Here is a 20,373-nt window from a genome sequence, read left to right as displayed (position 1 = left end):
TCATTGTTTGCCTTGAGAATTAGTTACAGTTTATTCACATAAATATTTATATATTTTTAGGTAATCGTATAAATTATGCAATTTTTGTGTGGTTTTACGATAATAAGCGAATTTCTTAAGTGTTCTTGTGTGATTCTAAATAAATATAGGGGATTGATTGCTTACATGTTTTGTTGTTCTGTTTGTTTGTGTACTCGTACGCATGTTTGATATATACTCGACTCGTATTAGTTATAGTACAATACATAGTTCAGCTTGATCGTTTAAGGTATTGATCCATGTCGATTTGCGTTTGCGTTTGTCTTTTTTGTTTGTGTTTTGATTATATCGCCATTAGGTTTATAACATAGGAAAGCATTAATTAACTAGAAGTTAGGGTTCATTAGTTGCATACATATATTGCCTTTATTATATTATATTAATCTATTAACGGGTTGGGGTTTCCACATGCGAAACACTCAAATTGGATTCTCTTACGACTCTTCTTTCATCGATCTGTCTATATCGATGCAGATCCTACAATATTGTTAAGGCCCTTACGCTCAGATACAAGTGGGTTGTGGCACACTCACACAGACTGAGAGTGTGTGTGTGTGTGTGAGTGATATAGACTATGGGATGATTCATCATTATATACTATATAAATTGGATTTATTTTTTACAATCTGTTTTGCATGCTTCGTCTTCTGATTCTGATTTTTGGAGACAGTTGACGGGGGGAGGGAGGACAAGTCGACGACGACGACTCTTTAAAAAATAATCATAATTTATTTTTGCACATGGATAAATACAATTACAAATATAAATGTGTATATATAAAAAAATGTGATACCAAAAAATATATACGTAGACGCAAAATAGATAATATACAGAGAACTTTTACTATGATAAAAAAGGGTGACATAAGCATAATCAGATTTTCGACTCCTACTACAAAAAATAGTACAACATCGTACAGGACTCCCTCCTCATTCGCATTAGACCTAGGCGTGTGTGTGTGTGTGTTATATCAACCACTGATATCTCTGATTACAGTGTCTATATTGTATCTTGTGTGTGTGTGTGTGTTTGTTTGTTTGTTTACAGACTACCTATATATCTGATCGACGGATCCATATGGGGATGGATTGCCTACAAAACAGTATCAGCAAATAATTTCAATTGATTTTTTTGTTTCTCTAAGTTTTTTGTTTGTTTGTTTTTAATAAATAATACCGCACGATTTGTTGGCTCAACGTGTAATAAACTTAACTAACAGAACAACTGTGCAAAGTTGGGCAAATTAAAGTGGGGGCTGAGCAGTAGTATTGCATGGGTGCCTTGGGATCTTGGGGCTTACTCTCTGTTTGGTATACCCTTGTCTGTATACCGCGTCTTCGTTTTGCTCGCTCGGGGAATCTCGCATAGTTGTTTAAGCTAGGGGGTTTTTCTATTAATTTTTATATAATTTGCAATTATATACGCTGCCTGTCGGCGTCTCTTCTGCTCAAGTTATACTCAGTTACAATGTAAACATGAACTTGCGACTTTTTAAGCGATTTCGTAATTAAATTAGCTCGAAACGAATCGAAAATTGCATCAAATGTTCATTTTCTTTTATCTTTTATCCTTAGCTTTAGTTGTAGTGCTTCACAAACAGATTTCTTTGATATTGAATTGCTTCGCAAACGATCGATCCCCGAACATTGGGGGGAGGGATCCCATTGGATCCCTTCCCACTCTTCTCTTTCTCAGATAGATATTTTCTCTTTGCTTTTCAGATCTCTTTTAGTGTTTGTCTTAGTTCTTAACTAGATTTACGTGCAGCTGCTCCACATTCCTTAATCAATCCTCACTCACATATGCTCTCTCCATTCTGAAATTCCTCCTTCTATCTATATAATATATATATGTATATATATATATAGGTTTTTATAAGCTTTTATGTTTTCCTGTTTTCAGTAGTAACCATAATTTGTCGCACTCTCGCATTCGCATTCCTATATAGATCTCTTCCTATGAATAAATACTCCCAACTCCACACACATTTAGCTATATCAAGATTTAGGTTTAGAAAACAATCAGGTTTTGGTTTCCTCATCCAATTCACAGCAACGATATATCTGCGGAGAGAGAGATTTTGTCAGTTTAGCTGATAATTCAGAGAAAGTATTGAGGACGGGGACTGAACCTTTATTCTCGTGACTATCAGCAGTGACTAGCGTGGTGGTTGCCGCTGTGCTCGTCAGCAAGCTATTATTGTTGTTCAGGTGTAGATCTTGTGACTCGATGCTCAGGTCGATCAGCTGCGCGGGGACCGGAGTGACGGCATCCTGCAGCAAATTGATGTCGCTGCAAATCAAATGGATTAGCAATGCTTATATAGATGGAGAGTATCGGATAGACGCCACCCACTTCTTGTTGTTCACATTCTCGAAATGGCCACCATTGCCATTTGCCACCGCGGCGGTGGTGTTGCTGCTGCCATCAAAGTCCGCCAGAAGCTTGCCGTTGCTCACCTGCTGGTGCTGCTGCAGGTTCTTGGCGTTCTCGTCGATGATCATAGTGGAGAAACTGTTGATCAGCGAGTTCTCCTTGTCTAGCACCGATTGCTCGTACGTCGCCTGTTGGCTGTTGGGAGTCGCCTCCGAGGCGGCCACTGTCACTGCTGCCATCGCAGTGCTGGGCGATCCACCGGCAGAGTTGTTGCTGCTTCCGCTGACGCTGTTGCTGTCACTGCTGCTACTGCCATCAGCGGGTGTTGTGTCCGTTGAAGCCGCGGGGGCTGCCTTATCGTTGGATTCCTGCAAAGGATTGAGATTTAGTTGTCTGCACATCCCTTTCGTCTTCTGTAAAAATTACTACCTTAGAGGGAGTAGCAGCGGCTCCGGCCTTGCGGGTGCGTGACATAATCGCCTCCACGCGCTTGCGTCGCTCCTCACGCTCCTTCTCTTCGCGCTTGAGGCGCTCGGCCACCTCGACACGCTGCTTCTCTGCCTCCTCCTTGGCCTTCTTTTCGGCCTCTTCGCGCTCCACGCGCTGTTTTTCCTCATCTTCGCGTTTGCGCTGCTCCTCCTCCTCCCGCTGTTGGGCTTCCTGCAGATAGAGAGACAATCGAAATGATTAATAAGCTTCCACGCTGCCTTGTACGAGTGTGTTCCCTTACCTCGATGGCCTTGCGCAGACGCTCCTCCTCGCCGCGTCTCTGTTCCTCTGCCAGGCGTGTGGACTCCTCCTCGAACAGGCGCTGGCGTTCGGCTTCCACCTCCTGGGCCTTGATTTCGGCCAGGCGTTCGGCTTCGAGTCGTTGGCGCTCTAATTCCGCCTGTCGTTCGGCCTCCTCGCGGGCCAGGCGTCGTCGTTCGGCCAGGGCGGCCTTGGCCTGCTCCTCGGTCGTGATCTTCTTGGCCATCATCGATGCGGTCATCAAGTCAGTGCCATCGCTGCCGGCATTCGCTGCTGGCGGAGTCAGCTCGCGCACCTCAGAGTTCTCCTTGCTGCGCGACGGCTTCTTGGGGGCTGTTTGAGGCTCCAGTGGTTGCCTGGGCAGCTCCTCCTTCTCAGTGCCCTCGTCGGCCTTTTCCTCCACATTCACAGAGGTAACCAGGGTCTCTGGTTGCACCTGAACCTGCACGAGCACATTCGGTTCCTCCTCCTGCTTGGAAACTTCCTCCGTCTTAACAGAGTTCAGAGCCTCCTTTTCTGCCTTGCTTACAGCGGGAGCAGGGGGCGCACATCCGCAGGAACTGGCACCTCCACGCTTGTCTTTTCTGTCTCCTTGGCCACCCCGTTTTGTAGCTCAGGAGCAGGAGCAGAAGCAGGTGCTGCTGAGGCCACTTTTGTGGTGGTAGTTGTGGTGGAGGTGCTGCTGCTGCTGGCAACAATCATGGACCTGCTCATGACAGAGGTATCCTTGGTTTTCGGCTCCCTGCTGACCCTGCTAATACGCTCCGAGCTGGCAGTGCGACTGGACAGAGCCTTAGAAGCAGATGCCGCCTTCGGCACCAAGGGTTCCTGAACGACCAAGAGACAGAATTGAATGAGGATCTCCTTTTAGGGGGACTCTGTGAATGCTACGGCACTTACCCTTTTCGAAGGCGTCTTCTTCTCGGCACTGTTCAATCGAGATGAGCTGGAGGTCACGATCATGGAGGTGGACATCAGGTTTGCAGTTCGTTTGGGGGTCGTTTGTGCGGATGGTGAGGCGTTTGTTGTCTTCACAGGCGGCTTGTGATCCTTCTTCAGTTTGTTGATCTCTGTAAGGGGTTCGTGGAAAGGATTAGCTAGAGTCCCTTTACTATGTGTATGGACACTCGCCTTCTAGGGACATGCCGGTGCCGGCAATGCTGGCCGGCCTGGGCTTACGAGGCGCCGTTGCCGGTCGCCTGGGCACAAAGCCAGACGTGGACATAGTCGTTGAGGTGGACATGGCGCTGCCGGGCCTTGAGTTGTTAAAGTGTCCGCCTGGCGTGGCATTTCCCGATCGTGAGCCTACAGAATCGAAATGCGTTTAGTGTCGGTGCGAGATGAGAGACGTCTCTCAGGGAGTCGGTGAGTGGAGTGGGGGGGTGTGTCAATATGGATGAGCATTAAACCAAGCTGCTTTGTGCATTGTGACCGTCACCAGAGTTGGTCGTTATAGTGTGGGTGGGCTGGGGGAAAAGGAAAGTCACACAAAACCAATTCTAGACACAAGTTAACCAAAGAACCAACAGACAAAGGATCCAATCGGTGGGGAGGGGGGACACACAGCGAGCGAGACACAAAATAAAATACGAGAACATATACCAAGGACCAGGATGAAATAATAGTACAAATACCTAACCCAAGTGTTGTGTGTTTGTAAATCCATATATGTATAGGTATGTTTACAATGTTAAATGATGGCAAAAATAAAAGTACATACATAAAAAATCATTAATAATAATAATATATAAGTATAAGTTCCGCTTAACCATTTCTAAATGATATTTTCAATGGATGCTTAACTAGGGCAACATACGAACGAAACGACCGACAAATGGCGACACTCAGCAAACAATATGGACCCATATATTCATAGATGAAACCAATAAAACAGATGGCAGATCGGTATAAATATGAATATGAAGTATGGATAATAAAATATGTACATAGAGCCCACATAAACGAGAAATTAATGCAGGACTAGACCTATACAGAATGGAAGTAAGGTGTCAGTGCGTTTCAGGAAGTTTCTACAGAGGTTTGTATGGCAAGAAATCGGGGTTTAGAAAGCACAGATTATTTTGGTAGTGCCGTGTCTCAAATTGAGACATAAATCGTATTGAATAATTGACAAATAATATTTCTTCCATTCTGAGAATTAACAAGTTAAATCTGTAACCACAAATGAATCTTTGAAGTTTAATCTGTTTACAATATTCATAAATGAATACGAATAGACATTCGTATGACATACATATGCTATAAATATACCCATAGAAAATAAACTTTGAAACGCACTTTTGGTATAAATGAATCGTTGGAATGAAATGAAATGGCACCACAAATTGCTGCTCAAATGAACTTGAGAAAACAACATCTATCTGATCGGTCGTTCTACGTGTGTATGTCTTCTATGGATCTACGGGATAACCAAAAATTGTACGTGTGTAATGTGTGTGTGTCTGTGTGTTTGTGCTGTGGTCGAGTGGGGGGGGTGAAAGTTCAAGTTAGCCAATTGTAGTGTGCTATCGGTAAATAGTACTTATTCGGAGTAAATGCGTAGATAAATGGGTAGACTACAACGCCAGCCGCGATTAGAAGAGTAATTATATATGCGTGTGTGTGTGTGTGTGTAGTGTAGTGTAGTGGCTTTCGTTGTTGTGTGTGGTTGAGTAGTAGTATGTATTTTCTATGGTTGTTGGATAGTTGGATGTTGTTTTTTAATCGCACACACCTGCATTCACTAACAAACTAGAAGAGTTCATGAGCAACAATGAGTTGGGATCGAAATCGAGACAACGGTGGTAGGGGTTAGTAGAAGTCGCATATTGCTGCTGCTGATGGCCTGCCCGCCTGGCGTTCGAGGCGTTCGAGTAGGAGTAGGATGCGGAGGATGAGGCTTGAAATGATGATTGAAGATATTTTTTAGTTGCTGCAGTTTGCAAGCCAAGTGTGGACTGTCGGTGCTGGTTGTGGTTGTGGTTGTGGTTGGGTGCTGGTGTGGTGCCATATGCCGACCACGAACTGTGGTTGCTTATCTGTGTCATGCTCTTACTGGAGTCACGATGCCCGGCACTGCCCAACGGCCGGAAGCTGGTCGAGATGCCGCCGCCCAGCGAATACTTTCCGCGATCCCGGTCCCGCTGCCCACCGACACTGCTCGCACCCGCCAGGTGGGTCATGCTTCGGGACATGATGCCGGTGGCACTCGAACTGCCGCTGCCAGCGCTGCCTGCCCGCCGAGACCGAGCCGTGGATCCGGCGGCATGAATGCGCCGTCCCACGCCCCCCAGCGAGGCCGTCTCGTCAAGCATCTCCAGTTCGCTCTCGCGCCGCTCCCGCTCCAGTATGGCTCGGACATGCTCCCCGTTGCGGCGTATGGGCTGGGCCAGCTGGTCCAAGCGGTTCATGGAGTAGGCCCGTCCTGCGAGTCGGTTGAAAGTTGAAATTTGAAGTTGGTTCATGAATCAAGAGTCTCGCTGCTGGATCCTTATTTTATAGCTATATACTTATAAGCTATATACATGTACGTATATATATATATATACAGGAGACGGCACGGATATACATGTGTGGGTGGGGGGACAAGCTGCTCTACAAAATGAGTGAGAAAACTGTGTGTGTTGGTGTGTGTGTGTGTAGGTGTTTAGGTGTACGTGTGTAGGTGCCTCAACAGCGTGTGCAGGCTTTTCCCACTTCTCTCTTTCCAACATATCCATTCTCTGACTAAGCGAGGAACCACTAAAATACAGTCTGGAATACAGAGGGGAACTGGTGGACCATTGGGGAATCTGGCACCTACGCAATGGGCTAACCGAATGAGGCTGATCATATGATGAGTAGCTGGACAATGAGGAGGCTGATCGCTGGGATGAGTATGGTATGTATGTGTATATATATGTGGGTTGCAATGATCGATCGATCCGCTGGGTCAGTCTTACCTGGGGTTCTGGCTGGCGTGGTGCTCAGGGAGCTGCGCGAACCATAATGCCCGTCTCGGGGGCTGGGTATTGTCGGCATGAGGTCCGTTTTCCTGCGGTAAACGCTTCGGAACACGATGGGTGATGTGTCAACGCTATCTTCTGTAATATTGTTTTGTTGGTTTGTTTGGTTTTGTTTTGTTTTTGGATACAACGATTTTCAAGTTTTTGCGCTTACAGAAAACAAAACTTATTTGCTATCAGCAACAAGAGAAACCAAAAGTAGGCAAAAAATAGCTTAAAGAGAAAGCGCTTACACTGGGAACTTAACTGATGGCTGTAATTCCATTAGAGTTGATTGTGAAACCCCAGAAGGTTCTCTCTATTCTATTTCAGAGTTAAACCTCGTGTAAACGCTTTACCATAAGGAAACAACCATGCTGAGAAGTATCTAAATACGTTGAGAGATCTTTTTAGAGGGTAAAGGCTAAGGCTAATGCTGCTGCTGCTGCTTCTCTCTGAGGGTTAGAGCTGCAACACAGAGAGGAGTACTAAGCAAGGCACGGGCGGGGGGTGGTTTGATTTGATTTCTGTACAAATTCGGAATTATTGGAGAAGGAATACATCATGCAAAACTGAGGCGCAACGGCATGCCATGGTTACAGAGGGGGGAGAGACAAAGAGTTACGAGCTTACGGCTTGGGTTATTCGGGGTTAGGGTTAGGGCAAACAAACAAAAAAAAAACAACAATAATTGGAGGAGACAGAACATGAACATGGGTTAAAAACGGGAGAGAGCAAGGGGAACAAGAGTTTGAGAAGAGTAGTAGAAACCCTCACCCTTACGATACGAGTTATGGAAGTTGTTGTTGTAGTTGTTGTTGTTGTGGCTTGTTGCAGCTGTGGTGCTTGTTGCTGCTGTTGTTGTTGTCGTATGGGGTCTGTGCGCTGTTTGTTTGCTAGTGGGCGGCAAAGGTGCCACCGTCGTCGGCCCATCGATATTGATATCGCCGCCGGCTATGGATAGGGAGAACCGCTTGGGCGGCTCATCATTGGAATATCCCCAATTGAACACCTCATACATGGACGAAGACTTTCGGCGATGATCTGATGATGATTTTTTTGGTTTTTTTTTTTTTTTTTTTTTTGGTTACAGAGAGAAAAGTGATCGTTACAGAGGTGTGTGAAAACTGTTTTTGCTTTTAGGTGCAAATCATACGAGTAGAGAGAGAGAGTATTCGAAAACAAAAAGAGTAAGGAATACAATCAAAGAAAAAACAATAAGGTGATCGTGCCGGGTGTTAAAATTCTCTTTTGGGGTGTATCACATGTACAGCTGGGTCTGGGGGGGGTTTGGTACAGTGATGCATAATATATCATAGATCGATTATAGAAATATCTAGTTTTAAGTGGGGGGGATCATCACACACTGAGAGCTTGTACAATTTGTTCTAAGGCAAGAAATAACAATAACTGCAAAATAAAATGTAATCTCATTATGTGTGTTGTGGTTTGTGTGAGGGTGTGTGTGGTTTGTGTGTGTGTTTTGGGGTCTCTGGAGTGTTCCGAGTGTGTGTGTGTATTTTTCTGGGGGGCAGAACCGTTCGCGTGGCACCGTTTCGTGACTCACCATCGTGTCTGTCCGTGGAGGAGGAGGTACGCTTCTTAGCACCACTGTCGGCAAGTTCTCGCTCGGAACTTCGACGTGTGAGCGAGGCGCCCGCTACGTTCGATATCGATGTAGATCTAAAAGGAATAAAATTAGACATATTAGCACATTATATCTCTCGCCTCGCCATATTTGGCATTAGATAATGATCTTTCGCTTTCATTTTGCCACAGCGTAGTTTCACTTAGGCACTAAACTCCCCCCCGCACCAAGCCCCTCCCTACCTTCGCTGACCCCAAAAGGCACTGGGCGATACCAGACCATAATCCGCAGGCACATCCAACAGACGGGGCGTCGACGAGCCAAAAGCAAAACCAATTGAGTTTCTGTCCCTCCTCATAACTTCTATTCGGGATTCACGTTCCTGTGGGTCACAAATCACAAAAGAAACAATTTAAGAATTATTTCGCGTCAGACAGGAGACAGGAGACTGGAGACCGAGACCCACCTGATTCTTCTTAAGTATATACTCGCGACGCTCCTTCTCGGCCTCAATGATGGCCTTCTTGCGCTCCTCCACCTGGTGGCGTTTCTCTGTGTCACGGCAGCGTATCTCTTCGATGCGTCGCCGGCGTTCCTCCTCCTTTTGTTCGCGATACCTTTGGGCCGCCTCTGCCTGGGCCCTCAGCTCCTCGATCTTTTTCTGTCGCTCCTCATTCTGGCGGTCGCGTGCATATTTCAGCTTCTCCTCTCGATCTTTGGACACTACGAAAAGTTGGGGTTAATTATTAAGTTTGCTATATTTTTAGCTGCTGATGAATTTTTAACATAAAATTGAACAAACACACGGGAGTTGGCAGGCAAATAAAAAATGGAGATGTGCTACCTGTGGCCACAAATCAATAAAAACAAAATCTTGTTCTCTTTTCGGTTGTTTTTTTTGTGTCATTTGTTGCCGGTGAATTATTTACAAGGGGAACCTGACGTCATCGACGTTGTGCGCTGGCTGGCTGACTGTTTGTGGGTCAACTGACAAACTAACATGGAATGGAACTATGTACATTACACTACACATACAACATACAATAACAAATGGCACGCACACGAACACGAGACGAATCGTACACCCCCGCAGACAGCCCCTGAAATTTGCCTATGTGCAAAAAAGGCAACAAATGCGATGGAAAGAAAACTGAAACTGTAAAGCGCACATTTTTGTGATATATTAAAATGACATTGAGGCGCAGAGGCGAGAAAACGAGCAAAAGATATTTGATAGCAGGCAGGAATGAAAGTTCCAAGTTCCAGTGCCAATTCCAAGCAGATACTCGTACTCGCATTATAATCGACCATTATTTCCGATGGAGGAGGCGCCCTTATCGCCTTATCGGCTGGCAGATATTATTGGAATTCCATGACGTAATTACCATAAGGCAAGAAAAGACCCAAATGCACTGCATTTCAATCTCTGACCCCCAAATGGAATATAAGAGTTTGGGGGAAAAATTATCAGCGGCCAAGGTCGCAGTCAAATTATTTGGGAGTGGATTTTCATGCCTAGATAGGAAGGAGTAGTCTCTTGGGGTCGTTTATTAGTGAGATCGTGCTGCAAACAGGAGGAGTAGGAACGGCAGACGACAAGCAGACAGAGGGCATAGGCACACCGCGCCCTCTCGATGGAATGTAAACTACCTTGAGAGTCATCTTCGTTGCTGCCGCCCACCTGACCAAACCAGTGCAGAGTGTTGCCGCGGCTGCAGCTTGAGATCTCCGCTGACATGGTAGCGGCGGCGGCGGCAGGTGCGGTGGATGTGAGTGCGGATGCGTGGGCTGTCGGCCCAGTATGTGGACGTGCTGAGAGTGGATTATATTTGTTGTATATAGAGATAAATGTGTGTGGTGTGTGCGATGTGGTCTATTATGAAGTCTGTGCCAATTTTATGTAACAAGTGAGGGATAAACTAAGTAATAGCTTTACCTTTTCGCTCGGCGCTGCCCTCGCGGCTTTCGTCTCGTTTAGATGTGTGTTCCACTGAAAGTAAAGAAATGATTCGATGACTTGAAGCTCATTCGGGGTTCGGCCCCCATTACCCCTGCAATCACCGAATTTTCCACACGATTGCCCCAAACAATGGCACGGCACTTACTCGAAGGAGACACGAAGAAACGAAACGAGTGGAATATGGGTAGGAAAATCAATTGGCTTCTGTTTTGCACTTTTAGCCAGAAAACACGCATTTGGCGGATGGGCGGACGAAGAGGACGGACAAACACACACAAACAAACGCCTCAGCTGCAGCGCAGCTGCTGGCCACACGATGACGAAGCGACGACGACGATGGCAGAGGCAGAGACGACATCAGCAGCGCACCAGCAGCAGTTGCGGCAGTGAGACAGAAAAATGTTTTCCTCTGGAAACATGAACTTATTTATAACTCAAACTCCGGTTGACGGTTTGGGGGAAAGGCACAACAAGCACATAGAACACACGGCAGCAAAATTTCACCCATATGAGGGGGGGGCAAACACTTCTACTTCTGGCTTCTTAGTTTTTTCACATCGTTTGCTTTGGCTTTGGTGTGAGTGCTGCGCAGTCGACCAACAATTTTTAGACACTTGAAACGCCTCATTACGCGATTCTCCGGGGGATTTTTCACTGTCCGTTTTCGCGCAAAGGCCTATCCTTTGATGGGGAACATGTTTGGCCAATTTTAAATGCGTACCTTCTGGATTATTCGAATAATTTTCGTGTTGGCCCCCAAGACTCGCCATATTTCTTAAATCCGCTGCAAACAGTGTGACCGCGCATTTATGGACAAATTATACTGTCTTGGCATATACCGATTTGGCCTGCAGAGTTGTCCGTCTCTAAGTGAATATATCGACTGACAGAAAGTCACGGTTTGCAGCCCGGTTATTTTTAGCAATTATTTTTTAAAAATATTTAGAAATATTATTTTTTTCCAAATTTATTATTCATTGTTCTTAAATTAATTTCATATCAATAATGTCCCCTTTTTGGAACTAGTGCGACTCAGACACGATGCAAAGACGGGCCAGCAGGGCTGTGAGCTGCAGCAGGGAATTTAAGCCATCGACGATCTTCATGTGCGTGATGCCGATCTCCCGAATAAAGTTGAGCTTCATCTGCTCGTCGATGTTCAGCCGCTTGCAGACCCGGAATATGTTGCCAATAATGTCCTCCGGGGAGTAGCCGAGACTCCACAGCTTGGCCAGTATCTTGTAGGCCTTGTGGATGTCATTGACGGCACAGTGCTGGAGCATTTCTTCCAGCAGCTTGGGATGCGGCTCATCGCACACCTTGAACACGTTCTCCATGCTAATGTTGCCATATCCCTGGGCGGTGGCCTGCAGATTGTTGAGACCCTGTCGCATGTCACCCTGGGCAGTGAAGACGATCGCCTCCAGGCCCTCTGCATCGTAGGACAGATTCTCCCATTTGCTCACCTCGATCAGCTTGGCCAGCACCTGTGCGTCCGAGAGCTTGGTGAAGCGCAGCATGGCGCATCGCGACTGTATGGGCTCGATGATCTTCTCGCTGGTGTTGCAGGCTAGGGCGAACCGTGTCGTGTTGCTGTAGATCTCCATGGTGCGACGCAGCGCCTGCTGGGCGCCCTCCGTCATGCTGTCTGCCTCGTCCAGGATAACGATCTTGTGCCGACCCTTGGGCAGCGTCACCTTTTGCTGGGCAAACATCTTTATCTTGTTTCGCACCACATCGATGCCGCGCTCGTTCGAGGCATTCAGCTCTAGCACGGCCTCCTTGTAGCTGTCTCCGAGCAGGATGCGGGCCAGGCACTGAATGGTCGTGGTCTTGCCAACGCCAGGAGGACCCTGCAGGAGTAGTTCCTATGTGAGTCTGAGGGAATCAACAGGTGGCTATGCGTGTACTTACGGCTATAATTATGTTGGGTGCATTGCCCTGCGTTGCGAAGACAGAGAGACGCGCCACCGTATCCTCATTGCCGACGATCTCGTTGAACTTTGCGGGTCGGTACTTTTCAATCCACGGCAAGTGCGTCCGCTTTTCACTTGCAACAGCCTCTGGTTCCTCAGGCATATTTCCGTTCAATCAAATTTGGAAAATTAAATGATTTCGCGGTGGCGTGATAAAAATGCCGGCGTCGCTGACAACGTTGGCGCCACTTCGTGATTTTCACGAGTCACAAGTAACAACAAGTAACAGTTTGATTGCAGTTGAATATGACATATATATCGCCCAATGTTGTAACCTTTAGTTTACATTTATATTAATAAAATTAACATACTTTAAATCAGTACCGCTCAAATATAATTTAAAAATAATTTTCACATTCACAACTATTTTTATGAAGTTATTTGAATACTCACGCAATATAAGACTTATCAGACCATCTCTAGCGTGAGCCAGCCGCGGGTGTTTGTATCGTTGTTATCGATAGGCCCGTGCGGAAGAAAATAAAAAGATTTTAGCTGGCAATTCGAGTCGAAAATAATTGAAAAATGCAGACGCAAACGTACAAGCTGGTCGTCGTCGGTGGCGGCGGCGTGGGAAAGTCAGCCATAACGATACAATTCATACAGGTAAGACCCTGGAGCGAAACATTGCTGACGTCGTTGCTCATCGTTAGCCAGAGGGGAGGTGCGGAGCGAGAAGTGGGCCCTTGTTTTGGCAAAAGCAACAAGCGAATAGACGATGATGATGCTGATGATGATGTTCGTCTGTGTTTGGAAATGCGTGTGCTACATATTTTCGAGCAGAGATCATCGCCGCAGCCAACTCTCTCGATGTTGATGCCACACCCCCAAAACAGCCAATGGGGGCCTAGGGTCAGGTCACCGCAGCAGCACCAATACTCCGAAAGTTGGAGTCTCGCTTTATGGGTGTGCCCCCAGAACAGAAGCCTGGCTGGTGACGGTTCAATTCAGTTCGTTTGGGTGCGTTCTGAGGCCTGACATGGTCACGACCACGGTCGATTTGTCTGTCCATCATCTAGTATGTGGCAATGCGCGCCCGTTTCCATTTATTTTTAGTTATTTGCGTCATCTCCATCTTTCGGATATATGTGTATGCACACACAGACAAGCAGACAAGACACCTCCAACGTACTATCCCCCACGCATACAACGCCGAAGATTTTCTTCAAGATATAGAGCATACTCGTATTAGTGCGTTTGTTGCCTTGAATGTTTTTGGGATGATAAAAGTGGCGTCTCGTCTCTGTGTGTAAACAAATCGGACGGCTCCCGAGAAACGCGTCTATCTAAATCTAAATCTGTGTGTAAACTAATTTATCTTCGTCTTTCCACCTTGCAGAGCTACTTTGTCACAGACTACGATCCCACCATCGAGGATTCGTACACGAAACAATGCATCATCGACGATGTGCTAGCCAAATTGGACAGTAAGTGATCCTGTACAATCTATAAAATGCCTGAAATAATGTATATTTCCTTTGTAGTTTTGGATACGGCTGGCCAGGAGGAGTTCAGTGCCATGCGCGAGCAGTATATGCGCTCCGGCGAGGGCTTCCTGCTTGTATTCTCGCTCAACGATCATTCCAGCTTCGATGAGATACCAAAGTTTCAGCGCCAGATATTGCGAGTGAAGGATCGCGACGAGTTCCCCATGCTGATGGTCGGCAACAAGTGCGATCTGGAGCACCAGCGGCAGGTGGGCCTGGAGGAGGCCCAAAACACGAGCAGAAACCTGATGATGCCCTACATCGAGTGCAGTGCAAAGCTGCGCGTCAATGTCGATCAGGCCTTCCATGAGCTGGTGCGAATTGTGCGCAAATTTCAGATTGCCGAGCGGCCCTTCATCGAGGAGGGATACAAGAAGAAGGGCAAGAGGAAGTGCTGCATGATGTAAGGTGAACAGCTTAAGCAGCGGCAACACCAGCAACAATTTAACGAGTATAACACCAAATTTTAAACACGCGTCGACTGAGCTATAAGAAGATCCGTTGAGAAGACGATAAACCCAAAAAACAACCAGTAATCAGTAAAGCCAACAAAATGTAACCCCGTAACACGTAACCAGTAAGGCAGTCCCCCAAAACGAAGTGCATTTCTTATCTGCCCAAAAAACGAACGAATCGAATAAGCTTCTCGCCCAACAATGAAACTCAAAATATGCGTCTCCAAGCGACACAGAAATGACACATGCCCACGCCCAAGCCGAAGCCCATTGCATATTATAAAGAAAGATATATACAACGCCAGATGCAGACACACAAACAAACACGAATAACATATATATATATTATATATTTTCTACATATATTTTTGTAATATTATTTGTTGGATCAACGACAACAATTAAGGACGGAATGTTTTCTATGATTATTACAGAAATTGTGGTACGCAAAAGGCCATTTGTTTTTACAAACCGATCCCCAAGATCGTTGATTGTCATTCGTTGGAACGCTTGTTTCGATTAAGCCAAAATGTAATAATGTGTTATTGTAATTTGTATTGTTATTTACTACTAATATACGCGTACACGTACATATTTATACACAAATGCATATATATGTATATATTGCTTACAATCCGACAAAATTGAGTGCCTAAACAAATGCTATATTTCCCCCCTTGGCCAACGTTCCACCAATATTCGCTCCTTTTGTACTATAATATAAAGCGCACAGCTCACCCCACCCGTCTCGCTCGTTTTTAACCATAAATGTATTCATATTTTTGTACATGTCCCTAAAACCAAACCAAGTCCTTAAACTACTCGTATGTGTTGTTTGTTTATTTTTGTATCGCCAAATTGTATTTGCAAACAGTTGCTTCGAGCCGCAATCTCGTTTAACTCTATACACTGCTTAATTTAACGAACTTATTTAACGATACGTATACATGCCTATAAATAAATACGAGTATAATTGTATATGGAATATAATTTACATTAAATATATGCGCAATTCTAATAAATACATGGAGAATCACAAAAGCTTCCACATAGCCGAATGTTTCAATGCATCTTTGACGTCTCGTACTCTGATGATTGACGTCCCTTTAAAAATAATCAGAATCCTTACAAGTGCTCCATTAATTAGCACCAGGACCAACCCACTTTCATGCTCTGTCTGGCTTGGATCTGGTATAAAAGCAGCTGAGAACACAGTAACCAGCATAGAACACAGAATGAGTCCCAAGAGCGAAGTCATCATCATTGCAGCTGTGCTCTGCTTCCTGCTGGCCTGCGTTGAGGGTCAAGTGAGTTGTCCTATCCAGCTAATAAACGCCAGAAACTAAACTAATATAAATCCCCTTTCAGCTGACATTCTCACCGGACTGGGGTAAACGTTCGGTGGGCGGTGCTGGCGGCGGCAGCTCGGGCTCCTTCTTTGAATCGCAGCAGGGTAACTGCAAGACCTCCAACGAAATGCTGCTCGAGATCTTCCGCTTTGTACAGTCGCAGGCCCAGCTCTTTCTCGACTGCAAGCATCGCGAGTAGGAGAAGGCTCCAATTCTTAAGCTCCTCCGATCCGAGAAGAACACACACACACACAGCCACATATTAATCCATATATATATACACTAAACATATACATATATCGATGTCCATATACTATACACACACGTTATCGAGGGTAGTCGTAGTCGGCATTTAGATTTAATGGAATTTCCGTTTGGTATCCGTCTCTCTTCATTTATGGAGTTCAATAAATAAGCGCATCTAAAAGTTATTCGAATTGAATCGTAGACAAATTGGGTAATTTTCTGACCTTTCGGGGGTGCTTCACCACGATTATCACCTGGCACCTGGCCACCTGCCTTCACCTTTTCAAGTTCATAGCCATTTTTGATCCGAAAAAAAAGTTAATGCCTCAAATTAAAGTCGATTTAATTCGGAAAATTGCTTCAATTAACATGAGACTCCCACCCCCAGCCCAGTGGGTGAGGGTTTAAGTTCTGTTGTGTCAGTGGCCCACGAGTTCAGTTTGACGGTGAAGTTCATAGGATCATAACGTGCACGTACATAATGCCTACAATCAGGGGCTGCCAACAGTCGAAAGTTTTCAGAATTCCATTGATTCTTTGGGTGCTTTCCCTCTTCACATTGGTCCAGTGTAAGTTGTGTATTATGTCTATCAGATCGTGCCAATAGATCAGTGATTGTGATCGTGTCGTTTCATTTAATTTGTGTCAACATAAACAATCCAATCCCCCACTCTTAATGTCCGTCATCTAAATTGGAAACACCCAATGATAATCACAGACCACCCCGGAATGGAATGAGTGGAATTATGGCTGGAAGCTATTATCGGATGTCAAGCGCCAGTGGCCCAGATATTTTAATTCCCTCACTGAATTAACGATGCATTTCGGTGTGAATACGTTTGCATTGCCATTATGGGGGAATTTCGGTGACGAGATGAAAGCTTATGGCCCTAAAATAGGTATAAAACGAGTATAGATGGCATATAAGATATAGAATACAGTTCTATATAATATAAAGAGCTGCTGGCGGAAACTATCGTGAAGAAACCCCTTCGAATTTTCCATGGTTTATATTTTGGGCCCAAAAATGACCTAAGCCGCACCTGTCATCTATGGTTTTGGGGCCATCCAACGATGGTTTGGATAATTGTGCGCCACATAATAATTGAATTAAAATCATTATGGGAATTACCGTGGTCCAATTCTGGGCCAACAGCATTGGGCGGCACAGTAGCCAACTTCTGGCCAAGCAGCACGGACACGGCTGCGGATACGTGGCTTGGAAGAGGCGCATAATGGTACTGCTGGAAGAGTTCTGTGTGAAGGTGTACTTCTGGCCGTTCCTCTCGTACTTGGCCAGCATCAAGGGATGGTGTCCGGTGTATCCACCAGGTTACTATCCTGTCTACACGTGGCCACAACCGCCTCCATTGCCTCCGCTGCCGCCGACTGGTCCACTAATACCGCCTCCACCCGCTCTTCCGTCCACAACTCCAGGGATACCGACGTTCCAGCCAACGCCACCGAATCCCCAGACACCGTTCACCCCACCGCTGATCACGACAAGCAGCAGCACCTCCACATCTACCACTTTAGCGACTACCACCACCACAACGGGTGTGACGACAACTAGCACCGCGGGAACCACTCTGCCAGTGCCCACCTGTCCGCCGCAGCCATTGGTGTGCCTGCCCGGAGGCGTGCGTCCGCTGCCCAACTGCCCCTGCATCGATCCTCGCCAGAATGCGCCCCTGGCGGCAGCCACCGGTCTGATCGGTTCGGATATGATGGTTTTCATGCCGCTCAACGCGGGACGGCGGCGTCGTCGTCGTCGACGGCGTCGTATTCTCTTTTGAGAGTCACTCCCAATCCGCCTCCCCACCGCACCCCACAAAAATTCACCAAAATTTAATAAACACAAACAATCACAAACGAAAAAAGAACTCTAATCAATTGGCAAACTTCAAAGTACTCGAAGATTCCCCACAATAGTCACAGTCTCAATCACAGTCACAGTCCTGCTCTGCTCTGCTCGTACTTCCAGCCCAGACCTCCTGCTACGATGCTCGCACTCGGCCAGGCAACTGTCTGCCCCTGACCTCCTGCTCTCACCTGGTGGAGGAGTACCAGGCACAGTCGGCGGGCTCCGAAGAGTTTAAGACGTTTCTGGGTCAGTCCATATGCGGCTTCGATGGCTCCACTTTTATGGTAAGCCAAAGGCAGCCACTCCGTGGATTTGGTATGTGATCTAAGGCCTACTCTGCAGGTCTGCTGTGCCTCGGATCGCTCGGCAAATGGCAGGAGTAGAAAGGATCTGCTGGTGACCACCACTGCATCCTCTGGTGTGTTTCATTTCTCGCCCCTTGGAGGAGGCACAGGAAGTCCATCTGTGTTTCAGCCTACACCACCGCTGATGCAGGCCCAAGTGGTGATCAGACCCAGTCCTAATTATCCTGGTCCCGCTCCACCGCAACCTCAGCCTCAACATCAGTGGGTCTGCGGCATCAGTGGAGTCACATCGAACCGCGTGGTGGGTGGCCAGGAGGCTCGAAGAGGCAAGCAAACCCTTATACTGACCTCCACTTAGAGACTCTCTCATACATTATTTTATGCAGGAGCCTATCCCTGGATTGCCGCCCTTGGCTACTTCGAGGAGCCCAATCGGAATGCCCTGAAGTTCCTCTGTGGCGGCAGCCTCATCCACTCGCACTACGTGATCACCTCCGCCCACTGCATCAACGGGCTGCTCACACTGGTCCGCCTGGGAGCTCACGATCTGTCCAAGCCCACCGAGGCAGGGGTCATGGACTTTCGCATTCGTCGCACAGTTGTCCACGAACACTTCGATCTGACGTCCATTGCCAATGACATTGCCCTGATCGAGCTGAGTGGAATGACATCTACCCCTCGCCCTGGTCAGTGGAGAGCAGGCGGAATTATCCGACTGATTTTCTGATCTAATCCTCATTGATCTCTCCAGCCAACATAGCTCCCATCTGCCTGCCCGAAGCGGCAAAATTCCTGCAGCAAGATTTCGTGGGCATGAATCCCTTCGTTGCCGGTTGGGGGGCATCCAAGCATCAGGGACCCACGTCCCAGGTATTGCGCGATGCCCAGGTGCCAATCGTGGCCCGTCAGAGCTGCGAGCAGAGCTACAAATCCATTTTCCGGTTTGTCCAATTCAGCGACAAGGTGAGCCACCTTTCCCTCGGGGGAATCCTCACCAGAGCACGCACATGGATGCTACTCGTATAATTAATCCTTTTGCAGGTGCTCTGCGCTGGCAGCTCCAGCGTCGATGCATGCCAGGGGGATTCCGGTGGACCACTCATGATGCCGCAGGTCAGTTACATATCTCGCATGTTCATCTCTTGGTCTGTGAGTCATTGAACCTGTTTTGGGCACATCTTGTGCTCTGCCAGCTCCAAGGTGGTTCGGTTCGATCTGTCTCGCTGCTAATTGCCTGCGCACCCAGTGACGTCGGCTGAATCAGTGTCCAACAATGTTTTCGTTTGTTTATGAAAATGTCTGGGATTTGCCAAAAAAAAAATGCTTCTAACATTCGACGTCTCTATTTCCGTTCCACTTTCAGCTGGAGGGCAGCGGCTATAGGTTCTACCTGCTGGGCCTCGTCTCGTTTGGCTATGAGTGTGCGCGACCCAATTTTCCAGGTGTCTATACGAGAGTCGCCTCCTACGTTCCATGGATCAGGCAGCAGATCTCAATGGGCTAGCAACAGCTTGCGCATCATCACTGAAGGGACACACGTTTAGAACGGGGCTTGTAAACGGGGAATTATGCATAAAAAACCTATATTTAAATTTAAGAATACTTCCGCAATAAATTGCATGTTTTAATGTTCCCACTTGATTGGTTTTTAATTGGTTTTACATTCACTGATGTATACTAGTAGAGTTCGCCTGAAAATTACCTAAATGGTTAAATTGTGGTGGTTTTTTTTTGGCTTAAAACTTATAAAGTCTGCGTGACTAAGTCTTAATTCTTTGGGTTTAGTTTCTTGAATTACAATCTCTTAGTTTTACTTATCTACAGTATACATATGTTCATATGATCCGCTTCTAAAAAAACCGAGACACATAAAAATGGGTTTTTTCTGCATGCGAGAGGCTACATCTTTCATGGCTATATCTTACCTATAACACAACCGATTTGTTGTATATAATATTGCATTACTATTGATTATAACTCTGAAATCTTAAACAT

The 20,373-nt window shown here is 46.4% G+C and overlaps 5 protein-coding genes across 5 annotated transcripts; 3 read left to right on the top strand and 2 right to left on the bottom strand.

Moving 5' to 3' along the window:
• Positions 1-382: 382 nt before the first annotated feature.
• Positions 383-11,523, bottom strand: LOC111072725 (mucin-19). The gene is given in 17 exon segments (XM_022364741.2): positions 383-2,102; positions 2,171-2,331; positions 2,395-2,783; positions 2,845-3,075; positions 3,146-3,705; positions 3,708-3,993; positions 4,066-4,235; positions 4,297-4,470; positions 5,900-6,589; positions 7,107-7,247; positions 7,926-8,192; positions 8,716-8,831; positions 8,979-9,118; positions 9,203-9,459; positions 10,387-10,548; positions 10,673-10,726; positions 11,418-11,523. Coding segments are annotated over 17 exon segments (3,864 nt in total). The 5' UTR covers positions 11,467-11,523; the 3' UTR covers positions 383-2,085.
• Positions 11,524-11,654: 131 nt separating this feature from the next.
• Positions 11,655-12,875, bottom strand: LOC111072726 (replication factor C subunit 2). The gene is made up of 2 exons (XM_022364760.2): positions 12,611-12,875; positions 11,655-12,549 (listed from the first exon to the last, which is right to left on the bottom strand). Exons 1-2 carry the CDS (start codon positions 12,773-12,775, stop codon positions 11,719-11,721), a joined length of 996 nt encoding a protein of 331 aa, XP_022220452.1. The 5' UTR covers positions 12,776-12,875; the 3' UTR covers positions 11,655-11,718.
• A 197-nt stretch (positions 12,876-13,072) lies between these two features.
• On the top strand, positions 13,073-14,974 carry LOC111072727 (ras-like protein 2). The gene is made up of 3 exons (XM_022364761.2): positions 13,073-13,278; positions 14,012-14,099; positions 14,157-14,974. Exons 1-3 carry the CDS (start codon positions 13,198-13,200, stop codon positions 14,564-14,566), a joined length of 579 nt encoding a protein of 192 aa, XP_022220453.1. The 5' UTR covers positions 13,073-13,197; the 3' UTR covers positions 14,567-14,974.
• An 818-nt stretch (positions 14,975-15,792) lies between these two features.
• LOC111072728 (adipokinetic hormone) lies at positions 15,793-16,394 on the top strand. The gene is made up of 2 exons (XM_022364762.2): positions 15,793-15,921; positions 15,983-16,394. Exons 1-2 carry the CDS (start codon positions 15,850-15,852, stop codon positions 16,160-16,162), a joined length of 252 nt encoding a protein of 83 aa, XP_022220454.1. The 5' UTR covers positions 15,793-15,849; the 3' UTR covers positions 16,163-16,394.
• A 1,050-nt stretch (positions 16,395-17,444) lies between these two features.
• On the top strand, positions 17,445-19,937 carry LOC111072708 (venom serine protease Bi-VSP). Its single transcript, XM_022364722.2, has 7 exons — positions 17,445-17,988; positions 18,194-18,357; positions 18,416-18,704; positions 18,765-19,058; positions 19,130-19,341; positions 19,420-19,491; positions 19,742-19,937. The coding sequence occupies exons 1-7, from the start codon at positions 17,445-17,447 to the stop codon at positions 19,880-19,882; spliced, it is 1,716 nt and encodes a 571-aa protein (XP_022220414.2). The 3' UTR covers positions 19,883-19,937.
• Positions 19,938-20,373: the final 436 nt, after the last annotated feature.

Source organism: Drosophila obscura, unplaced genomic scaffold, assembly GCF_018151105.1.
Source record: "Drosophila obscura isolate BZ-5 IFL unplaced genomic scaffold, ASM1815110v1 contig_1, whole genome shotgun sequence".
Classification (NCBI taxonomy): Eukaryota; Metazoa; Arthropoda; class Insecta; order Diptera; family Drosophilidae; genus Drosophila; species Drosophila obscura.
Note: the sequence above shows the minus strand (reverse complement) of the source record. Positions and strands in the feature narration are given on the sequence as shown.